Raw genomic sequence first — 20,823 nt, 5'->3', positions numbered from 1 at the left:
AGTAAGGAAAAAATAAGTATCCAATATTTTTTTTTAAAACCAAGCGTCTTAAAAATACTCACGTCTTGTTAAATGTTTAACAATGCAACATACATCTCAACGGTGTGTACGTTATGAAATGAAAAAGCATTTATAATATTCATCATCTAATGAAAAAAATGTTCATAATTTATAAAAAGTTCATAGTAGTAAAGGAGCAAGTTTTCACTAAATCTTGATAGCTTAATAACTTATAGGTAATAATAACAACAAAATGATTTAACTTAAGATAAAATAGTACAAGTTTAATTGTACCTTATGAAAAAGTACCTGTTTTGTGAATTTATTGAGAAACACAAGGAATTTAACTACAAACGCTTCTAAAATTATAAAGTATCCGTTACACTTTTATATAGTCCCCACTAGCTGTCTTAATATACTTAGGCGGTGGATGAGTATGCTTCAAGTCCCCATTGACAATCCTTCCATCGCCGTCTAAATTGATTCTAGCTCGGCAATTCCCAGACTGCTTTTTGGAGCAGTAGTAATTATTCGTAAACTTCATTTGGGAATAAGTGTATCCGTTCAGCATTAACAAATGCTTGCCACGATGCGTTGGTATGAAAGAATATTCTAGAAGAGAATACATTAGATACAAACAAAATTAATGATAAAATATAAATGTCTCACATAAAGGGTATCAGAAGGTTAAAACGAAACAAGTCATACTAAGATAGATACGCATTATTTTTAATACAAATACGAGAAGTTGTGGTTCAATATGGAATGTTAAAAGTAAACAGTAAGTATTGCTAATTTACTTTGAGATTTATTTGGCATAAAAATTTCCTACCCAAACGAATCATTTCACTAATCAACATACAACCTACCTAAATGATACCTAAATGTATTATTAATTTAATAATTGTATTTATTGTTCTTCTAATTGTAAATAATTTTTGAATATGACGATGTACAATTACTACAAATAAAATATATTCTATTCTATTCTATTCTACAAAATATCATCAGAAGCTTTTTAGTAAGAACTGAATTTTTAATGGTTGCTTACTCAAACTTTATCTATCCTTATCTGAGGGGGCCACTGACTATCAGTCCGCCGGACGATATCGGCCTGTCAGTTAGAACAAAAATTTGACAGTTCCGAACAACTGACAGGCCGATATCGTCCGGCGGACTGATAGTCAGTGGGCCCCTTAAAGTCTGAACGATAACATTATTATATCCCGGATCATCCACACTTTAAAAAAATATGAAAAATGAACAATTTACAGATTGAAATGAGAATAATTTTATTAAGGTAATTATATGGCGATGGCGATAGACTTTTCTTAATACGAATGGTCAGAATTACGAACTAAAGTCTCTAAATGTTTTCTGTATTTGTCTTTGTTTGCGCTTGTCCCTTCTCCATCTTTTCTTCGCATTTGTGCCTCGGCATTAGACAATTCATTTATTATCCTCCTTTGGGGTTAACATTCGTTGTAAACTTCTTCGACACTGTTCCGCATGGACGCTCACGTTTTTAATCTTTCCCTATATCTTCTTGCACTTTCTGCACCACTGAGAGGTTTCTTGATACAGGTTTGACAGATGTTTCTACAAAATGATTACCGTACCAGCATTAGTTATTATGTTAGCATTTGTTAACATCTCTAGAGACTGAGCTGAAATTATTATTATTTATTTATTATTTATTTTATAAAATACAAATATAATCATAGCCCCGCAAAACTCAATAAAGAGTTTGTCTGTGGGGTCATCAGTCTCTAGTTACCTATGTACTTAACTTATTTAACTAAATTATAGTAGTGCAATGACTACAAAATATTGTGGGTGTTTTTTTAAACAAAGAATTAAATTTAGACTTATTATTTTCACATCTTATGGCTTCGGGCAAACTATTAAGTAAGTATGGAATTCTTTTCCTAAGGGTTCTATCCCCGTAGTAGTTATTAATTCTAGGAACGGATAGTTTGGCTGAAGTCACAGCCTTTGTGATGTATGTATGATTAACTAGTGTTAATGCATCCTCTAATTTCTTGGCTTTGGAAAGGAAAGTGTTATCTAAGTGATCTACATTCGAGTTATTATAAACGTAAATTAAAAAGTAAAATAAAATCATTAAATAGTTATTTGTGCAACAAGAGAGGAAAGTTGGTCTTTCTTGCGAGTGTTTATTTTGAGTCCCGAAAAAGCGAAAGATTCTATAATTGAATCACGAGCGAAGCGAGTGATTCTTAGTTAGAATCTTGAGCGTAGCAAGGGACTCAAAAACACAAGACGTAAAATAACTTTGCTCTCGTGTTGCACACATAATTTTTCACCTCAGTAGTGAGAACATATTAAAGGTTAAAATGTATTTCGAATTACACAGAATAATACAGAGAAGGAAAAAAAAGTATAAAGTGGCAGTTCATGGCCATCACTAAATTAAAAAGCTACTTTGTTTCACTCCCTGGAGTTAGGAAAGTCGCACTTTCTTCAATCCCTGGAATGAGGAAAGTCGCACTTTCCTCACTCCAGGGAGTGACGAAAGAAGGCTTGTTCGAGCTGCTGAGGTAAAAATGAAATATGTTATATCAGTGACAACCCTACAAAGTTATTTGAATTTTAAATTGACACATGTCATGTCATTCATCGGATCTACTTGCTAGGGTTGAAACATACAGATTTTTGCACTAATGTTTAACAAACTGTATCTCAAAAACGGTTATAAATATTAATGTGATTAATAAGCGAAAATTAAAGTACGTAGCCTAAACAATTCCCCATTCGCATAAAAGTCCCTCATTCTGTTCCACCCGATATATTACCAGAACGATATTGAATCAGAATCAGAATGTAATTGTATATACCGGTAGTACTTTTAACTTTTTAATACATTTCGAGTTTGTTTGAATTTGATTTAAATAATATTATGGCAGTAACGTTTTAATGTTCATGTTTCTATTTTTTTTAGCCTAATTTTGTGTAGGAAGACCGCTAGGCTGAAGTGAGACTGGGCAGGTCACGTACGTGAATTGTTTAAAAGTTTATTTTATTTTTTCATTTTATTTATTATAAAAGCAAACAGAAATAAGTAAGCAGGAGATGAGATTACAAATACACACTAAGGTCATTCACTTATTTCCTTAACAGATCTCACTAAAACATGTAATAGAAATTACTACACTTAAACTACTCTTAGGGTACTAAATACAATTATTAATTTACTAACTCTACATGCTATGCTCATCAAACAGAATTATGATTAGGTACTAAAGGAAAAAGGAGAAAAGAAGAAGAAGAAGAAGGAGAAGGAGGAGGTGGAGGAGGGTGGTGAGGAGGAAGGAGGATTAAGGGAGAAAGAGACAAAGTAAAAAACAGTAACTGCTAACAAGACTATTGAACAATACTGTGTAGGTACTATCTTATTATTCTATTTCCTGGATTTTTCTATGAAAAAAAAAGTTATTTTAACTGCTCATTTAAAAACCATCGACATTAGGCACATAATTTATTAGGAACTGAAGAAGTTAATACTTTGACGTTAAACATAATTAGATATTTAGAGTAAATGTTTGACCGCAGTTTGACATCTCTTCTGGTTCTGGCACTAAAGCCCGTTACAGACGGAGCGACAATATATTATTAATAAACCGTAAGATACCGAAATATAATATCTTATATATAGTTGGTCAAGCAAATCATGTCAGTAAATAGGAACAAAAAAAACTATACTCATCCTTTTCTTTTGAGTGCTAGTACTAGTGTAAGACAAAGATAGTATGATTATCTCTGTCCATGTTTGAAATGAGACAGTCCCTTGACAAACTATAGTTGGTCGGATACCTTATTACCTTACAGTTAAGCGTGGCATATAAGTTATAATTATAATTTTATAGACCTATATATTCAGTGTCAATTATTTTTAATTATTCTCTACAATTTTTTGACTTTCAAAAAGTGTTCTGTATGAATCTATTTTGAATAAAAATATTATGATTATGATGATTCAATCAATCAATCAATATCTTTATTTTGCATAAAAAGTGGCACATAATAGAAGTAGTTAAGATATATTTACAGGTTCACACAATTTACCAACATCTGGCATGCAAAATATGGTGGAATCAAATATTATTCCGAAATTTAAAAACTACCATGCAAATTATTATACCTATGTCAATACATTTATAAGCTATATACACACTATACAGTCGCATTTTTGCAAATTGGAAATATTGGAATGTCAGCTAATGTAAAAAAAAAAATTGAGTATGTCACCTATTAAAATAATCAAAATATTCATTATTATGATTATGATTAAATCTTGTCAGTAGAAAAAGGCACGAAATTCAATTTTTCGCGCCTAGATTTTTTTAAATTTGCCGCCTTTTTTTACTGACAAGATTTGCTTGACCAACTATAATATATAATATTGTCTTCGGTTACCGCGATAGTTACACATGAAATAAAACTATGAAAACGGATAATATCGCGTATATTGAATTTATAATACATCCCGACGTTTCGAACTCTTTACAGCGTTCCACCACCACCGCTGCGTACCACGAACGCTGTAAAGAGTTCGAAACGTCGGGATGTATTATACATTCAATATACGCGATATAATCCGTTTTCATAGTTTTATTTCAACTATAGTATAGCTAAGCACCATACACGACAACGATATCAAAATATATATCGCTCTCTGTCTAGCATCTACATGGTGAGAGAGACGAAATATATCAAAATACATCGTAATATACCGAGCCTATATCCTTTGGTATATTATCGCTCAGTCTGTGACGGTTGAACGTTACTCTAGCTAGGAAATAGTCGGGCCAAGATATCTGCACATTCATTTATTCATTTATTTATTTCTATAACAATATGATATTGTGTTAGAAAAATCTTACAAACTAATACATGCACATAAATAAGAGCGGGACATGTCAAGAAATAAAATTCCAAAAATACACTTAAAACAAAAAACAAAAAAAAGTGCAGATAAAGTAGGTAATAAAAATGTCATCATTAATGTGTGCATAGACTTTGCAAAGACAGAATGTGGCAGTGCTGGTATAAACACCAAAGTCATTTGTAGTGTCACTTCCACACGTCGTCACGTCAAATTCGGTACATAGTTAGCTTAGACGATCTAAACACGTCGCAAATTTAAGTTTCTTCTATCTATGTAATTCCGAATAAATACAAGTAATACAACTGATTCAGGAAAACATATTGTTATTATTCACGACGGGACTTAATCGCGTAAAATAAGTTTTAAATTTACCTCCGACGTTTGAACGGCGTTGTCCCCGTGGTCTCGGAGAAGACTGGCTAACGTAAATATAAAACTTATCTTACGCGATTAAGTCCCTTCGTTGTGAATAATAAATGAGTAAAGATCATGAAAGTTTAAACCTTATTGTTTATAGAGGAGTCAATAAATTTCACCACTAAGGACAATTAAATCGAGTCGAGTTTTATTTTCCCTTTTTCAAAGCGCGTACATAATTCAAATAATCTTTGTACTTTCGCACGGCGTCTTCCCCATGGTTTCTTCTTAGATGGCCGAGGAAATTTGACGACGTGTTAACATAGCCACGGATTTTGACCTGACATTGCAGACAATAAGCCACAAATATGTGAGCATTCGATTCTTCTGGGCAATATTTGAAGAAGGTCCCGTCAATGATCGTTGGTACTTTGTAGGTGCTTTCTTGGCCTGCAAATGAAAACGTAATCGATGTATTAACAGTAATTACCTTTAAAGTTACAATACTAGGACAGCTATGTACTTAACCATTATCACAGGGCTCCCACGCTATACATCAAAAATCATTTGACACAAAAATGTCGAATAAATTAGAAGCTTCATTTATGATGTTGACATTTATTTATAGAGGTGGTGTTAGTGTAGTGTCATGTTGAAAGGTGTCTAGTCGAATGGTGTCATTAACTTAGTTAGTTACAAAGACAAGATTAATATTTTGATCGGTACAATGCTGCTATTATAATAGAAACACTTAAATATTCATGAAATAAAACTATGAAAACGGATTATATGTTGGGATGTATTATAAGTTCAATATACGCTATATAATCCGTTTTCATTGTTTTATTTCATGAGTAAGTTATCGCGGTAACCGAAGTCACTTTAATATTGTTAAAATCTTTATATCCAAAATAAATGGCTAATGTAACCATACTTACATTACAATTAATGATATTTCCGAAAAAAATCATTTTAACTAGCTAGATCAATTTATAATACCATACTTACATTCAGGGCCGGATCTAGGGTAGAGCGAGTGGAGCGGCCGCTCTAGGCGCCGGATAGCAAGGGGGCCGCCAAAATGGCAAATGAGAAAAAAAGTTTTAAAAGACGCGAGTGTGACGCGGGCCCAAAATACGGTTCGTTTTGCTTTTGGGTAAAAAGCTTCAACGAAGGGCGCCAAAACCCGATTTCGCTCTACCCTGACCAAGGACTCGGGCCGGCACTGCTTACATTACAATTAATGATAATTCCGAACAATAATCATTTTAACTAGCTAGATAAACTTATAATACAATAAAAATTATCCCATACATTACAATCTACCGTACAATTTCAGTAAAGGGTACATTCAAACTATTGGATTTCAATCCAAGAGTAAAATTGAAGCGTTCTCGATAATTGATCAACTGTCATTTGAACACATTTATTATCAGATCATATACGTAATTTCATAGCATGTTTAATGAAAATTACTGGAGAACTACGAAAGTTTTCTTTAAATTCCTAATAGACTTTAAATAAGTCCTATACTTTTCTATCGTTTCATCCCCATGTGTCCTCTTTAGGTGACTGAGGAAGTTCGAAGTATTTGCTCCAGAGATTTTGACGGTACGGGGCATACATTGGACACAGATTCCGACGAACCTCGTCGGAGTAGAATCTTCGAGGCAAAGTTTGAAGAACGTACCGTTTAGGATTGTGGGTCTTTTCACCTTATCCCAATCTGCAAAGAAACATAATAGCGCCATGGAAAAAAATATAGTTTAAATATGTTATTGTTATTGTTATTGTTACCCATTTTAATAGTCACAAATCATGAAAACATGCAATGGCTGATTTCAACTAAAACTTTAAAGGTGAAAGTTGGCTCAATAGAAAAAAAAGAAAATATGTCTCTTTCTTTATTTTCAGTCGCATATTGTTACTCTGCATACTGTGTTACATAGCAGTGTAATTTTTGTTTAAAATCGCTAGTGATATAGCCGATGGATCTGACGAGCCAAATTATAAACAATAGTACATTTCGATGCTAGTGCGGAAAGTATGTCATTACCTCACGAGTACCAAGATATCTTGCCACGAGCCGTAGGCCAGTGGCAAGACTCGGGACGAGTGAAGAATGACATTTCCGCACGTGTATCGAACGACGTTTTTTAATACAGAAAAAATAAGAAAAGCAACAAGTAAGGAATGGAATTCGAAACTTTTATATTATTAATTCTATGACATCATTGACATTGACATTATGAAGAAGTGTTTTTCTAGCTTTTATTCGACTAGAATAATTTTTTATTGAACCCACTTCAATGAAAGTTTAAATATCATTTTTTACGATTATTTGTGTATCGTGTATTTATAAAAACAATATCGAATGTTGCCTTTGGAAACTTAAAACATTCTTGCAGTAAGAAAATACGCCTCTTCTTTGACAGGCGTTCCGTTCCATTCAGACAACTTATTAAGAACGGTTTTTCAACATTAAAAAACAAACGTGTTATAATACTTATAATTATGAAGAGGTAAGTAATGAAATATGAAATATGCATATTTTTCGTATTCTTACATTAACAGTAGGTTTTTATGTTGATTACGACATTTAAAGGAAACTAATATTAACACTCATCAATAAGTAGTCATGAATTGAAACAAGTAAAAATTTAAAAAAAATTGGAAAAGTAAAAAGCACTAGTTCGCGAAAACCAACTTTCCGCACGCTAAACAGCCACGAAAAGTAGCACTTTTTGAGCAACTGTATAAAAAAAGTATTTTAAGTATTTTTTCAGAGAAGTTGAGATAAAGGTAAAAACTTGCGCGACCATATCACCATATCTTTTGTAAACTATCGTACGATTTCAGTAAAGGGTACATTCAATCTCACTACGGCGTCATCTTCATCTATTGGATTCCAATCTAAAAGTCAAAATGAAGCATTCTCGATTGATCAACTATCGTTTGAACACATTTATTATCAGATTTTAATTTCGTAGCATGTTTAAAGTAAATTACTGGAGAACTACGAAATTTTTCTTTAAATTCCTGATAGACCTTAAATAAGTTTTATACTGTTCTATAGTTCCATCCCCATGTCTCCTCTTTAAGTGGCTGAGGAAGTTTGAAGTGGTCTGTGCTCCTGAGATTTTGACGGTACGAGGCAGACATTGGACACAGATCCCGACGAACTTCGTCGAAGTAGAATCTTCGGGGCAGAATTTGAAGAACGTACCGTCTAGAACTGTTGGCCTTTTCACCTTATCCCAATCTGCAAAAAAAAAAAATAGCGCTGCGCTATTGAACAAATTTTACAGTAGAATCCGCATATAATGACATCGAAGGGAAGCGACAAATACGTCATAGGTACTAAGCGGATGTTATACAAGACATAGTTGATCAACTTCTTATTTATGTTAAGTTTTCCAAATTAATCTCAAATTCCTTTATGAGAGATGAGTTTTATTAATCTTGTACCAATTATCAACTTGTCACGGAGATCAAATCTAAAACAACTTTCACGCCACGCACGCACCAAACGTCCTCGCAGGGAAAGACGTGGGGACGACCACGAAAACCAGGGAATGTGTCAGTATAACCGGTTATCATTTCATGAAAATAGGATTAATAGGCATAGTAAGCGATATGTCACTATAAGCGAAGTCATCTTATCAGATTTTGTTGCAAGGTCATCATCATCATCTCCTAGCCGATTTCGGCCACAGCGACTGCGTTTTACCACTGAGAGCGTCGCTGGTGCGCTCTCAGGTGACTGACATAGGCAATTTTTGCAGCAATTGTGCGACCACACTCGCTGCAGGTCAGCACCCCTCCGACATAATTGTAACGTATGGCCACAGGTGGTCTGGCCTTTAGCTCGTCGCGCTTAGCGTCGAGTTCTGTGCGCCGCCTAGCTTCAAACTGACGCACCTGCGTCTGCACAATATGCCTCCAACGTGGACGGTTACTGGCTAGGCTCTCCCATGTCGTTGGCTTTATATGAACACTTCATATGCCGCTTCAACACATCTTTGAACCGCAAGAACTGGCCGCCTTGCTTGCGCTTTCCATCTTGCAGTTCGCAGTAGAAGATGCGTTTCGCGACTCGATCCTGGGACATGCGGGAAACGTGACCGCACCATCGTAGCTGTCGTCTCATTAGGTAGGCCTCCATTCCAGCGACATCGGCACGCCTAAGGATCTCCGTGTTCCTAACACGGTCGGACCAATGGACGGCCATAATTTCGCGTAGGCATCTTAGATGGAAGCTGTCCAATGAGCGAATATGCTTGCAAGGTATTTTATATGTAAACCAAACTTCGCACAGTAATTATGTCATAGTAAGCGGTTGGTCAGAGTCATAATAAACGGATTCCACAGTAGTTTAAACATTGAATTTCATACCCATTTTAATTAAAGGAAAATGTCATAAAAAAAGTAACGGGCCGATTTCAACTAAAACTTTAAAAGGTTAAAGTTGGCTAGATAGAAAAAAACACGAAAATATGTTTAACTTTCATTTATTTCCAGTAGCATACTATTAATTACCCTGCATGCTGCGTTACATAGCAGTGTAATATTAGTATAAAATGGCTACCTTGTGATAGTGATAGGGATTACATGACCCAAATATTAAACATATTTTCAGTAAAGTATAGATAAAAGGTAAAACCTTGCGCGACGAACCGCGGCGCACAGAAGTTCTTGTAATCTATCGTACAATTTCAATAAAGGGTACATTCAATCTCACTACGGCGTCATTTATTGGATTGCAGTTCAAGAGTCAAAATGAAACGTTCTCGATAATTGATCAACTATCGTTTGAAAATATTTATTATCAAATCATAATATTGAATAGAATTAGTTTAATTTAGTGTACAAATAAAACTTAACCTATAATGCATCTTATTCTAGTAGGTACAATCATACACGCTCAGCATGTGCCGATGACTAAGATAACCTGGCGCTGGTTTTCAGGGCAACCAGATAGAAAAACACGATAAAATAAAACATAACTAACTAAGCTAGAATGTGGGAGAAGGTGAGTTTAAACTATAACGAGACAAAAACAGTACATAATCTGTGGTTTAAACAATTAGAGACTAAAAGTAGGTACGTGTTTGTAAACATGAAGCAAACTTAATAACAAATAGCTAATAATATATAATAATAAAATATCATATAGCGCAGAACGTCAGCTCATGTGTTGGAAGTTTGAAGATCAATTAAATACTTTTTAATAAGTTGCTGTGAAAGTACAATTTCTAATAGGTGGTGGCAGATTATTTCAACACTTTTGTGGAGGCGTATAGGAAGCTGCCACGAAAAGCAGACGTACTGTGCTTCGGGCCAACAAGTCGTTGAGCGCCCCGCACTTCACGCATAGAGTATTGTATTGTAACTTACTTATTAAAAAGATATGACGGTTGTTTGGTATGCATAACTGCAAAAATTATTAAAATTAACAAAGAAGGGTGTAAAGTTCTCCTGGCGGACATTTTCAGAAAAATATTGTTGTTTAGAATTGAAGTGATGTGAGAATGGCATGATAAATTAAAACATTTAGACCCCGGGCTAGGAACAGATTTCCATCAGATGATAGTTTAGATGCTATTGTTAATAAAACAAATCGTCAGCCTGTTGTATCACGGTGGAAAGACCGTGTTACGCGATTCGGTGGCTGCCATTCCTCAACACACCAACGAAGCGGTAGCTGACATTCACGAGGGTTCATCATACATAGCCGTTAACCGCTATACGAGTTTTCGCCCAGGAGGCGATGACTGACGAAATTTGCGCCTGGCTCGCGGTCTAATTGTATACGTTGTACCGAAATAGAAGTACGAGCCAGCAAGCAGCCGCCATCAGACATCATCGGCATAACCCAACTTAGATAAGATTAGTGAGCCACAGAGATTTATTCACAAGTCAACACTAATAAAGTCACGAAATCGATATAGCACTTTGAGCCTGTAAAACAATTTCGCACTAGTTCGGTGACGTGTTCTTCAAAGCGCAGCTTACCATCCATAGTGGGCCATTTCGTGACACTTTATTTTCATTAAATCATTTTACTAATAGTATTAGTGCTTGAGAAAGGAGACCTAGGCTCTCCGAAACATGTCGCGCGAGTGACTAAAACAAGTGAGTCTAAACCGTAAAATGATTTAATGTGTATGTCTCACAACAGTTTAAATTCGACTTTATTTTCACTATGTTCTTTTAATGTATGTCTATTGTCTGTGTGTTTACGAATAAAAACTATTCTATTCTATAATAATAATTAGAAACATAAATAATTAGAAAATAAGTTTAAATTTAGGTATTTCTATAGTTGTTTACTTATATTTGTTATGCATGCGGTGTTTACCTGTAAGTAATTGTGACACCACTTCTTACATGTTTTAGCTTAGTACATTATTAATGTATCGATGTCAACAATTGTTGGTAAACCTTAAATAAATAAAATAAAATAAATAAAAATATAATAAGGCCTAAGTTAAGTCTCGATCACTCGTTTATTTGAACCAAATATCATTAATTTTGATTTACATGCGTTCAGTACAAGATTATTTGACATACACCACTTTGCAATATTTACGTCCTAAATCTGAATTTAATTTGTCAACTGCAGTCAGATTCATTAGGCATAAAAAAAAATACTATTGCATATCGTCGGTGTATAAGTGATAATTACAATAATTTATATAATCTATAACATCTGCACTATACAAAACATAGTTGGTCAAATCAAATTGCAGTAAATAAAAACAAAAAAACTACTCATCCTTTTCTTTTGGGGCTAGTACTAGTGTAAGACAAAGATAGTATGAGTCTCTCTGTCTATGTTTGAAATGATATAGTCCTTTGACAAACTTTAAGTAGACAGTAGACACCACACCATTTACATGTCGTACCTCAACACACTGTGTGCGTCCTGTGAGGTATAGTATGAATTTTCTCAAATGATTTTTACGCCTAAAACCCTAATCAGTTAAACAAAAGCCATTGTTTCTTTTGTGCGAGCAGTCGGCCATTGTGTCCGACCGCTGGCACAAAAGAAACAATGGGTTTTGTTTAACTGATCTGATTAGGGTCTTGTCTTAGGCGTAAACATTTCTTCGGCAGGATGTTATTCGCCTCTACATACTCTGTTTAAGATTTTTGATAAAAAGGAAAGAATACTTATCGGGCGAAAATCTTTGAAATTTATATATATAATAGGTCTAATTACAGCCGAATTCCATGCCTCAGGAAAGGCAATTTCTACAATTGACTTAGTAATTACATAAGTAATATCGTAGCATGTTTAATAAAAATTACTGGACAACAGTGAAATTTTTCTTCAAATTCCTAATGGACTTTAAATAAATTCTATACTTTTCTATCGTTTCATCTCCATGTCTCCTCTTTAAATGGCTGAGGAAGTTTGAGTTGGCCTGCGCGCCCGAGATTTTGACGGTACGGGGCAGACATTGGACACAGATCCCGACGAACTTCGTCGGAGTAGAATCTTCGGGGCAAAATTTGAAGAACGTCCCATCTAGAACTGTGGGTCTTTTGACCTTATCCCAATCTGCAAAGAAATATAACTGCTGAGCAAATAACATTATGGAAGATTGATATTAAACCTGGCCCAACGAAAAACCATAGTTTTTATATTGGATTTTAACCCAACTCGTTCAATTAATCAATTTAAATCAAGGGCAACTGTCATGACAACATTTACACTGAAAATAAATAATTAGGTGTATGCAAAAGCAAAATGCAACTTAAAAGCTTAAAGTTAGCTCAATAGAAAAACATAAACACAAAAATATGTCAAATTTTTATTTATTTTCAATTGAAAGTACATACACTGTTCCCTAAATACCGCAGCAGTATTATTTAAGTATGGAATAGGCAGTAACATAATATCCGATGGATTTGAGAAGTCAAATTTTAAACAGAAATATATTTTTAGAGTACTTAAGATAAAAGGTCAAAGTCGGAGTGCACCAGGGATCGACTTTGAGCCCGTTGCTGTTCAACCTCACAATGGACTACATATCGCAGGAAGTTCAAGGGGAGATACCGTGGAGTATGCTTTACGCGGACGACATTGTACTGGTGGAAAAGAACTCTAAGGAACTTCAGCAAAGGTTTAATCAGTGGCTGTCAGCAATCGAGAGGCACGGCTTACGCGTCAGTCGAACTAAAACCGAGTTCATGGAGTGCGATTTCGGCGGCACGGAAGGCGTGGGCTCTAACATAGAAATAGATGGCAACAATCTACCCAAAGTGTCTCGTTTTAAATACCTCGGCTCTGTGCTTACTACCGACTCGCGAATCGATGAGGACGTGAACCATCGGGTTAGTGCCGCGTGGCTGAAGTGGAGGACCCTGTCTGGCGTCCTGTGCGATGCAAGAATGCCTATAAAAACTAAAGGCAAAGTCTATAAAACAGCCGTAAGACCAACGGCTGCTTTGAAGAAGCATGAACAAAAGCTCCACATAACGGAGATGAAAATGCTCCGCTGGGCAGGTGGCGTGACGTGTTTGGATAGGGTGCGAAACGAACACGTGAGAGGTTCCTTCAAGGTGGCACCAATAACCGATAAAGTTAAGGAGGGTAGACTCTGATGGTACGGCCACGTGATGAGGCGGGAGGAAGGTTACTCGGTTAAAAAAGTGCTTAACATCCAGACCAAACAAAAAACAGGGGGCAGACCACCAGCCTCTTGGTGGTCCACTATCAATAGAGACTTGCGAAACCAAGATATCTCATCGTTGACAACCCAGGAAAGAAGGACCTGGCGCAGACGCACAAGAAGGCCCGACCCCAAATGAAGTTGGGACAAGGGAAGAAGAAGAAGACTTAAGATAAAAGGTCAAAACCCGCGCGACGGATATATCTTCCGTTACTAGTTTTGCGCGGCGAGCCCGTATCTTTTGCTTCCTTCTAATTTCCTGGTCGTCCCCTCTGACTAACCTAAATCAGAAAAGTCTCACTATTACGCCGTCATCTATCGGATTCCAATCCAAGGGTCAGTTAAGGCGTTCTCGGTAACAATCGATTATTGGTCAATAAAGGGCTCGGTGCAGTAACCCGCAAACAGAATACTCGTGTGAACGTTACAATATTAGCATTTAGCACGTATACTACTAAAACGGGATCCTGCAGAAAACCGTACCCGCAAGAAACGGGATGTTCAGTGGGAAAGAGCCCTAATGTTCAATCAGTTATACTATAGAAATCAAGATCATAATTTCGTAGCATGTTTCACCTTTTGAACGCCACGCGCCATCGTAAACCTTACTTCTGCGGCTGTCTTAAGCTGTCAAATGGTTCTGACGATTAAATTACTGGACAACAATGAAATTTTTTCTTAAATTCTTAATAGACTTTAAATAAATTCTATACTTTTCTATCGTTTCACCTCCATGTCTCCTCTTTAAGTGGCTGAGGAAGTTTGAGTTGGCCTGCGCTCCCGAGATTTTGACGGTACGAGGCAGACATTGGACACAGATCCCGACGAACTTCGTCAGAGTAGAATCTTCGGGGCAAAACTTGAAGAACGTCCCGTCTAGAACTGTGGGTCTTTTCACCTTATCCCAATCTGCAAAGAAATATAACTGCTGAGCAAATAAAATTATGGAAGATTGATATTAAGACTGGGCTAACGAAAAATCATAGTTTTTATATTGGATTTTTACCCAATTCAATCAATTAATCAATTAAATAAAATAAATTAATTAAAAAATTAAAAACACGACTGCGGAATTTTAAGCGAACTGAAAAGCTAAAAATAATTTTGATGTTAGTTACATAACTTTATGAATTTAAATTGGAATATAAATGTACACTTACGGTCATTTACACTAAATACAAAGGTTTATGCACATTTATGATGTGACTGTACCTGTGTATTTTATTGTGATTGCAGTCGGGGGACCTTGATGTAGTGCATTTTCCCATTCAAAAGGTCCTTAAAATTCAGTTCGCTTAAAATTCCGCAGTCGTGTTTTTAATTTTTTAATTAATTTATTTTATTTTATTAATTTTAGTGACAAAACGAACTAAAACTATGATTTATAAAAAATTCCAGGCAATTTTTAAATGTAGATATTAATTTTGACCTTTTAATTAGCTCAACGTTCCGGAATTAAAATACGGTCATATTTTCTGTGGGCAATATGTTCACGGTTTGGGACATTTCACATCTTTATATTTACATAGGTACAGCTTTTAAGAAGTAGTACTTAGTAGTTTTGAATGTTTGAGGCTCAGGAGACTCATAAAGTCTCATAAATTCAATTTTTACTTAAAAAAGATTTTTATTAAATTATCTTTGACGCGACTTTGGTACGAACCACGTATGGCCTTTAGCAAAATAGCAGGTTGATAGAGTAAGACAAAGATAAGTCTGCAGCGATTTTGATTGTCCAGACTGTGCAGTCATTATTTTAAATGGGAAATTTATATGAAATTATAACGTATAAGTAATTAACACTTGCACACTTGCACGAGCCGGCCCAAGACGTCCAAGAGAGACGCGCTTCTATGAAAAGCCTAAAGCAAAGCTGCGGGAGGTTAGTGCTGAAACACAAAACCATTGTACAAACATCGAAATGCGTAGGACTTATAAATATGCAAAGGCCGAAGGCCGAGCTCCACGAGGTCCCACAGCCCGGTCTTTAAGCGCGCCTTCGTTATTAATTTAAGATACTAGAGGAAATTGCAGGAAGCGCGTACCTGTTGGACACTCCGGGCCTTCGGCCCTAGGTGGAGTGCGGCCTACGGCCCTCGCGTTTAGACACTTGTAACATTGTTCTGTGTTTGAATACTAAAAGTGCGCTACTCTCGAACTCGAACGCTTCGGGCCTGCGGCCTTCGCATTTAGATACTTGTACTATTGTTCTATGTCTGAATACTAAAGAAACGCGCGTCATTCTCGGACTCTTCGGGCCTTCGGCTATGTGCGTAGGATAAATTACAGGAAGTTCGCACAGTCAAGTGGGGTAACTGGGGACAGGTGGGATAACATTACTAACTTACTTACTACTTGCTTGGTTGGCGCGATGACCCAAACTGAGTCTTGGCCTCCGACACAAGAGCAAGCTATTTTTGCCCTGTCCTGTGCGGATTGACGCCAGCTTTCACTGACGCCGAGCTATAACATTAGAGAAAGAAAAAATGTCCCATTTATAATAGTCTACTTTTACATTATTTGAGTCATGTTTTAACAGTCTCAGGGCAGATTTTTTTATCTAATTCAATTAGAACATATTAATATTGTGTTCGGTTACCGGTTATATTAAATAAAAAAAATATGTCTACAATAGTTACCCCATCTGTCCACAACTCCTCAGTTACCCAACTTGACGGTACCTGTCGGACGCTCCAGGCTTTCGGCTCTACGTGGAGCTCGGCTTTCTCATTTAGACAATTTTACTATTGTTGTGTTTGAGCACTACACTTGGTTTTCGGCCTTTGCAATTAAGATACTAGGGGGAAGTCGCGGAAAACGCACACTCCGGGTCTCCGGCCCTACGCGGAATTCAGACTTCGGCCTATGAATTTAGACATTTGTACCTACTATCGTTCTGTGTCTGAACACCAAATTATTAAAGGCGCTCCTCTCTCGGACGCTTCGGGCCTTCTTTTATTTAGTCCTTAAATTAATACACAAAGTCGACTTCATGTCGCGAGCTTTCTACATGTTTAATTCACATACTCTCTCTCTCTCTCTTTCTCTCTCTTCTCTCCTGACCGATTTCGGCCACAGCGACTGCAAATTATCTCTAGGAGCGGGAACTGGGCTGGTCCGCCCGCTCGTGCGCCCTCATGTGACTGCAGTATCCAATTTTCGTCTGCAGTGCTCGTCCACACCGAGATTTACAATCATGAAAATTCGTATAGTACTAAAGCTAATATGAAATGGAGTTAGTAGGCACCTACCTATGCACGAGTTCAAACAAAATCTGGTTTTTTTTCCTTTACAACCAGGTTAAATCAGTAGACAAGTACAAATTTAAAAGCAATGCGAATATCATCGTTTAAATCGAAGTTCACACAAATTTTAGATTTCAAATATTTCAATAGCGCGATTTTAAAATGTTTGTTTAGTTTCAAAATTTACACTATACCATATTATATTTTTGTGTACTACGTATATTTTTATGATCAGCGCTAAAATTATTTTATTTAAGACGTCACAAAAAAATAATATATCCTCTAGCCGCCCAGATGTCAAAACTTGACAAGACAAATGCAATTTTGATTTGTCAAAACAAAGATTTAAATTAGAACGGAACAGGAGACCTTTTTATAGGTCTCTGGGCGGCTAGAGGATAGAAGGATTTAATTTATTAACATATTTCAAAAATCCTTATTCTACCAAATTAAGAATCAACTGCATATGTTGCATATATATTTTGAATCGTCTCTCAAAGCTCTTCATTTTGATACCCCACTCGATAAGTTTGCAAGATTTTTTTTTCCAAGTGCCGCGCGTTATTTTGTATTACGTCCGCCATGTTGTTTTTATAATGACGTCACATAGCCTATGTCACCCGGGATGACGTAAGGATTCCAATGATATATCATACATCTAAATCGGTTAATGCATTCAGAAGTTATGGTGGAATAAAGAAACTCACATACATACAAACATGAACGCTGAAAACAATACACTCCTTTTTTGGGCAGTCGTGTAAAAAGGCAACTGTCATGACAACATTTACACGGAAAATAGATTATTAGGTCTATGCAAAAGCAAAATGCACCTTAAAAGCTTAAAGTTAGCTGAATAGAAAAACATAAACACAAAAATATGTCAAATTTTTATTTATTTTCAATTGAAAATACACTGTTCCCCTGAATACCACAGCAGTGTTATTTTAGTGTGAAATAGGCAGTAACATAGCCGAGGGATTTGAGGAGTCCAATTTTTAAACATAAATATATTTTTAGAGTACTTAAGATAAAAGGGCTCAATGCAGTAACCCGCAGACAGAATGCTCGTGTGAACGTTACAATATTAGCACGTACTCGTATACTACTAAAACGGGATCCTGCAGAAAACCGTACCCGCAAGAAATGGGATGTTCAGTGGGAAAGAGCCCTAATGTTCAATCAGTTATACTATAGATGTCAAGATCATAGTTTCGTAGCATGTTTCACCTTTTTAATGCCACGCGCCATCGTAAACCTTACTTATGCGGCTGTCTTAAGGATTTGCCACACTGGATGCGTTCTGCGGTTATAGCGGTCAGGTCAAACCCGCATTATGTATGAACAACATTGAGAGCGACCTTTGAAGTTAAAGTTTGACTTGACCGCTGCCCGCAGAACGCCTCCAGTGTGGCAAATCCTTTAAGCTGTCAAATGGCTCCGAAAATAAAATTAGTGAACAACTACGAAAGTTTTCTTTAAATTCCTAATAGACCTTAAATAAGTTTTATATTGCTCTATCGTTTCATCTCCATGCTTCCTCTTTATGTGGGTGAGGAAGTTTGAAGTGCACAAACCACTGCCTGAGATTTTGACGGTACGGGGCAGACAATGGACACAGATCCCGACGAATTTCGACAAAGTAGAATCTTCTGGACTGAATTTGAAGAACGTCCCGTCTAGAACTGTGGGTTTTTTCACCTTATCCCAATCTGCAAGAACAAATAGCGTTATGGAAAATTTATATTAAGGAAGGCTTTCACGAGCTGGGTCGTTTTTCATGGTATAGAATTACCGACGCCCATGAACATCTACAACACCAGAGGGTTTGCAAGTACGTTGCCGACCTTTAACCCCTTAATGGTAATAAAAAATATTTGTTTAAATTAGAACTTTAATAGCTTTTAATAGTTGAATATCATATACTCCATATATGGCTACTTATGCGGTTAAGGGGCGTACGCTCTTTTCATGAAGGTTTGAAAGAAAGGGGAAGGCTTTCGGAACTCGACGCCATATTGCGCCTATTTTGCGTGATGGGTTGCCGGTACTACTCTTGCCAACTCAAATCAACTAAGAAGCCTAGCGACCCTTAGTTTAACAAGTTGGTTAAGACCGTTTGTTATGTTTAGTCAAGGTCGTTTACAGGTTACAACACAAGTTTACAGGTTACAACATAAGGATGAGGACCCGATCCCTAATTTAGACGATAGGTATTAATGGATTGGAAAGTTCATATGCGATCATCATTTTCCAATTTAATTTGTTATTTACTTATATTTTGTGAGCACACATGGTATTTAAATAATAAAATAACGTCACAGAAAATGTATTTTATATGAAGTTATTTATCTGTAAAAAGGAACAATTTAACTATTCTAACAGCAGTCAATTATATTATTTACCTACATGAAAATATGTAGCAATAAAAAAAATACATCGTGTTTTCTAGTCACTAATATTCTTATTAATAAATAATAACCAACTAAAAGTACTTCTAGGCGGAGAACCAAACATTTTCACTTCAGAACAATATATTCACCCTCTTTAGTAATATGGAACCTGGCTGGTCCATGCGTATGCGTCTCCTGTATATCAAGAATCCTATTGTCCTGGTCCAGTTTAACTTTGGCCTTGCATTTCAACGTTCTCTTCTTGGAGCAGTAGTAGAGGCGGTTGGCGACTCTGTTGTACGTGAAGTTGTTGACCATGAGGACGGTGTAACCGGTGCCCATTCGGGATGTTATGAATATAGGCTCTGGAATAATATTTAAAAATCTTACGCTGCGTCTTACGTAGGCGAACACTCGCGAACGCGAAGCGGCGCGGCGCGGCGGGCCCAAGGCGTTCGCGTTCGCAACGAGATCGCCCACGTAGGACACTTCTATAGGTATCTAAGGATTGATTCACCCCGCTCCGCGCCGCGCCGCACCGCTTCCCGTTCGCGTGTTGTTCGCCTACGTAGTACGCTGCGTTAGGCACTTTTGTATTAAAGACGGATTCTCCAAAGAATGAGTAGATCCAAATAAATAAGAGTAATACACATAAATTTAACTTTTATTTTTGAACTTTTTCTTATAGAAAAATTGTAAAAGCAGGCATCTAAAAATACGTAGTCGTAGCTAATTGGAGTCAATGGTGTCACGTGTGGTAATTTTCAAAACGCCCCCTCTCTATACACAATGTTTTAGCACACTTTTTACATTGCCAGCGTGCTTTCATGTGGCACACTACACATCGCAATTGGCTTGGAAGTTTTTTGGGGAAGTGTCCACTATCTTGACTCAAAGGCAGCCCTGAAGGTTTACGTTTTCTGTCGGGTCTTTCGGTCTCTACACTCTTCAAATATAATCGGGTAATACTTCGGTTAAACTGGAGCTGGTCAATTTTGTCGTCAGTGGCTAGAACATGGAGATGCCAGGTATTAGCTACATCAGCCAAATATAGCATGTAGGTAAAATTAACCTCCACCACTTGTGCCTCGTTTAGGTGTTCTGTATGTTACGAATTCTGAAAGAGGAAAGGGGTATCCATTTCTACTTCTTTCCTTCTGTTGAGTTCCACCTTTTTACTTTGCCTAAAAGGTAAACGAACTCGTAATTCGTACCCATTGTACAGACACAGTGTCCAG

General features: G+C 36.5%; 1 protein-coding gene across 1 annotated transcript; it reads left to right on the top strand.

Annotated features, from left to right (window-relative positions):
- The first annotated feature begins 13,294 nt into the window (after positions 1-13,294).
- LOC134749265 (uncharacterized) lies at positions 13,295-13,879 on the top strand. The gene has a single exon (XM_063684161.1). The coding sequence runs from the start codon at positions 13,295-13,297 to the stop codon at positions 13,877-13,879; it is 585 nt and encodes a 194-aa protein (XP_063540231.1).
- The last annotated feature ends 6,944 nt before the right edge of the window (positions 13,880-20,823 follow it).

The sequence above is a fragment of the Cydia strobilella genome, chromosome 2, assembly GCF_947568885.1.
Source record: "Cydia strobilella chromosome 2, ilCydStro3.1, whole genome shotgun sequence".
NCBI classification, from domain to species: Eukaryota; Metazoa; Arthropoda; class Insecta; order Lepidoptera; family Tortricidae; genus Cydia; species Cydia strobilella.
This window is presented reverse-complemented; position numbering and strand designations above follow the sequence as displayed.

Excerpts from the sequence above, each read along its gene's own strand:
- LOC134749265 (XM_063684161.1), top strand. The coding sequence starts at position 13,295 with ATGGACTACATATCGCAGGAAGTTCAAGGGGAGATACCGTGGAGTATG.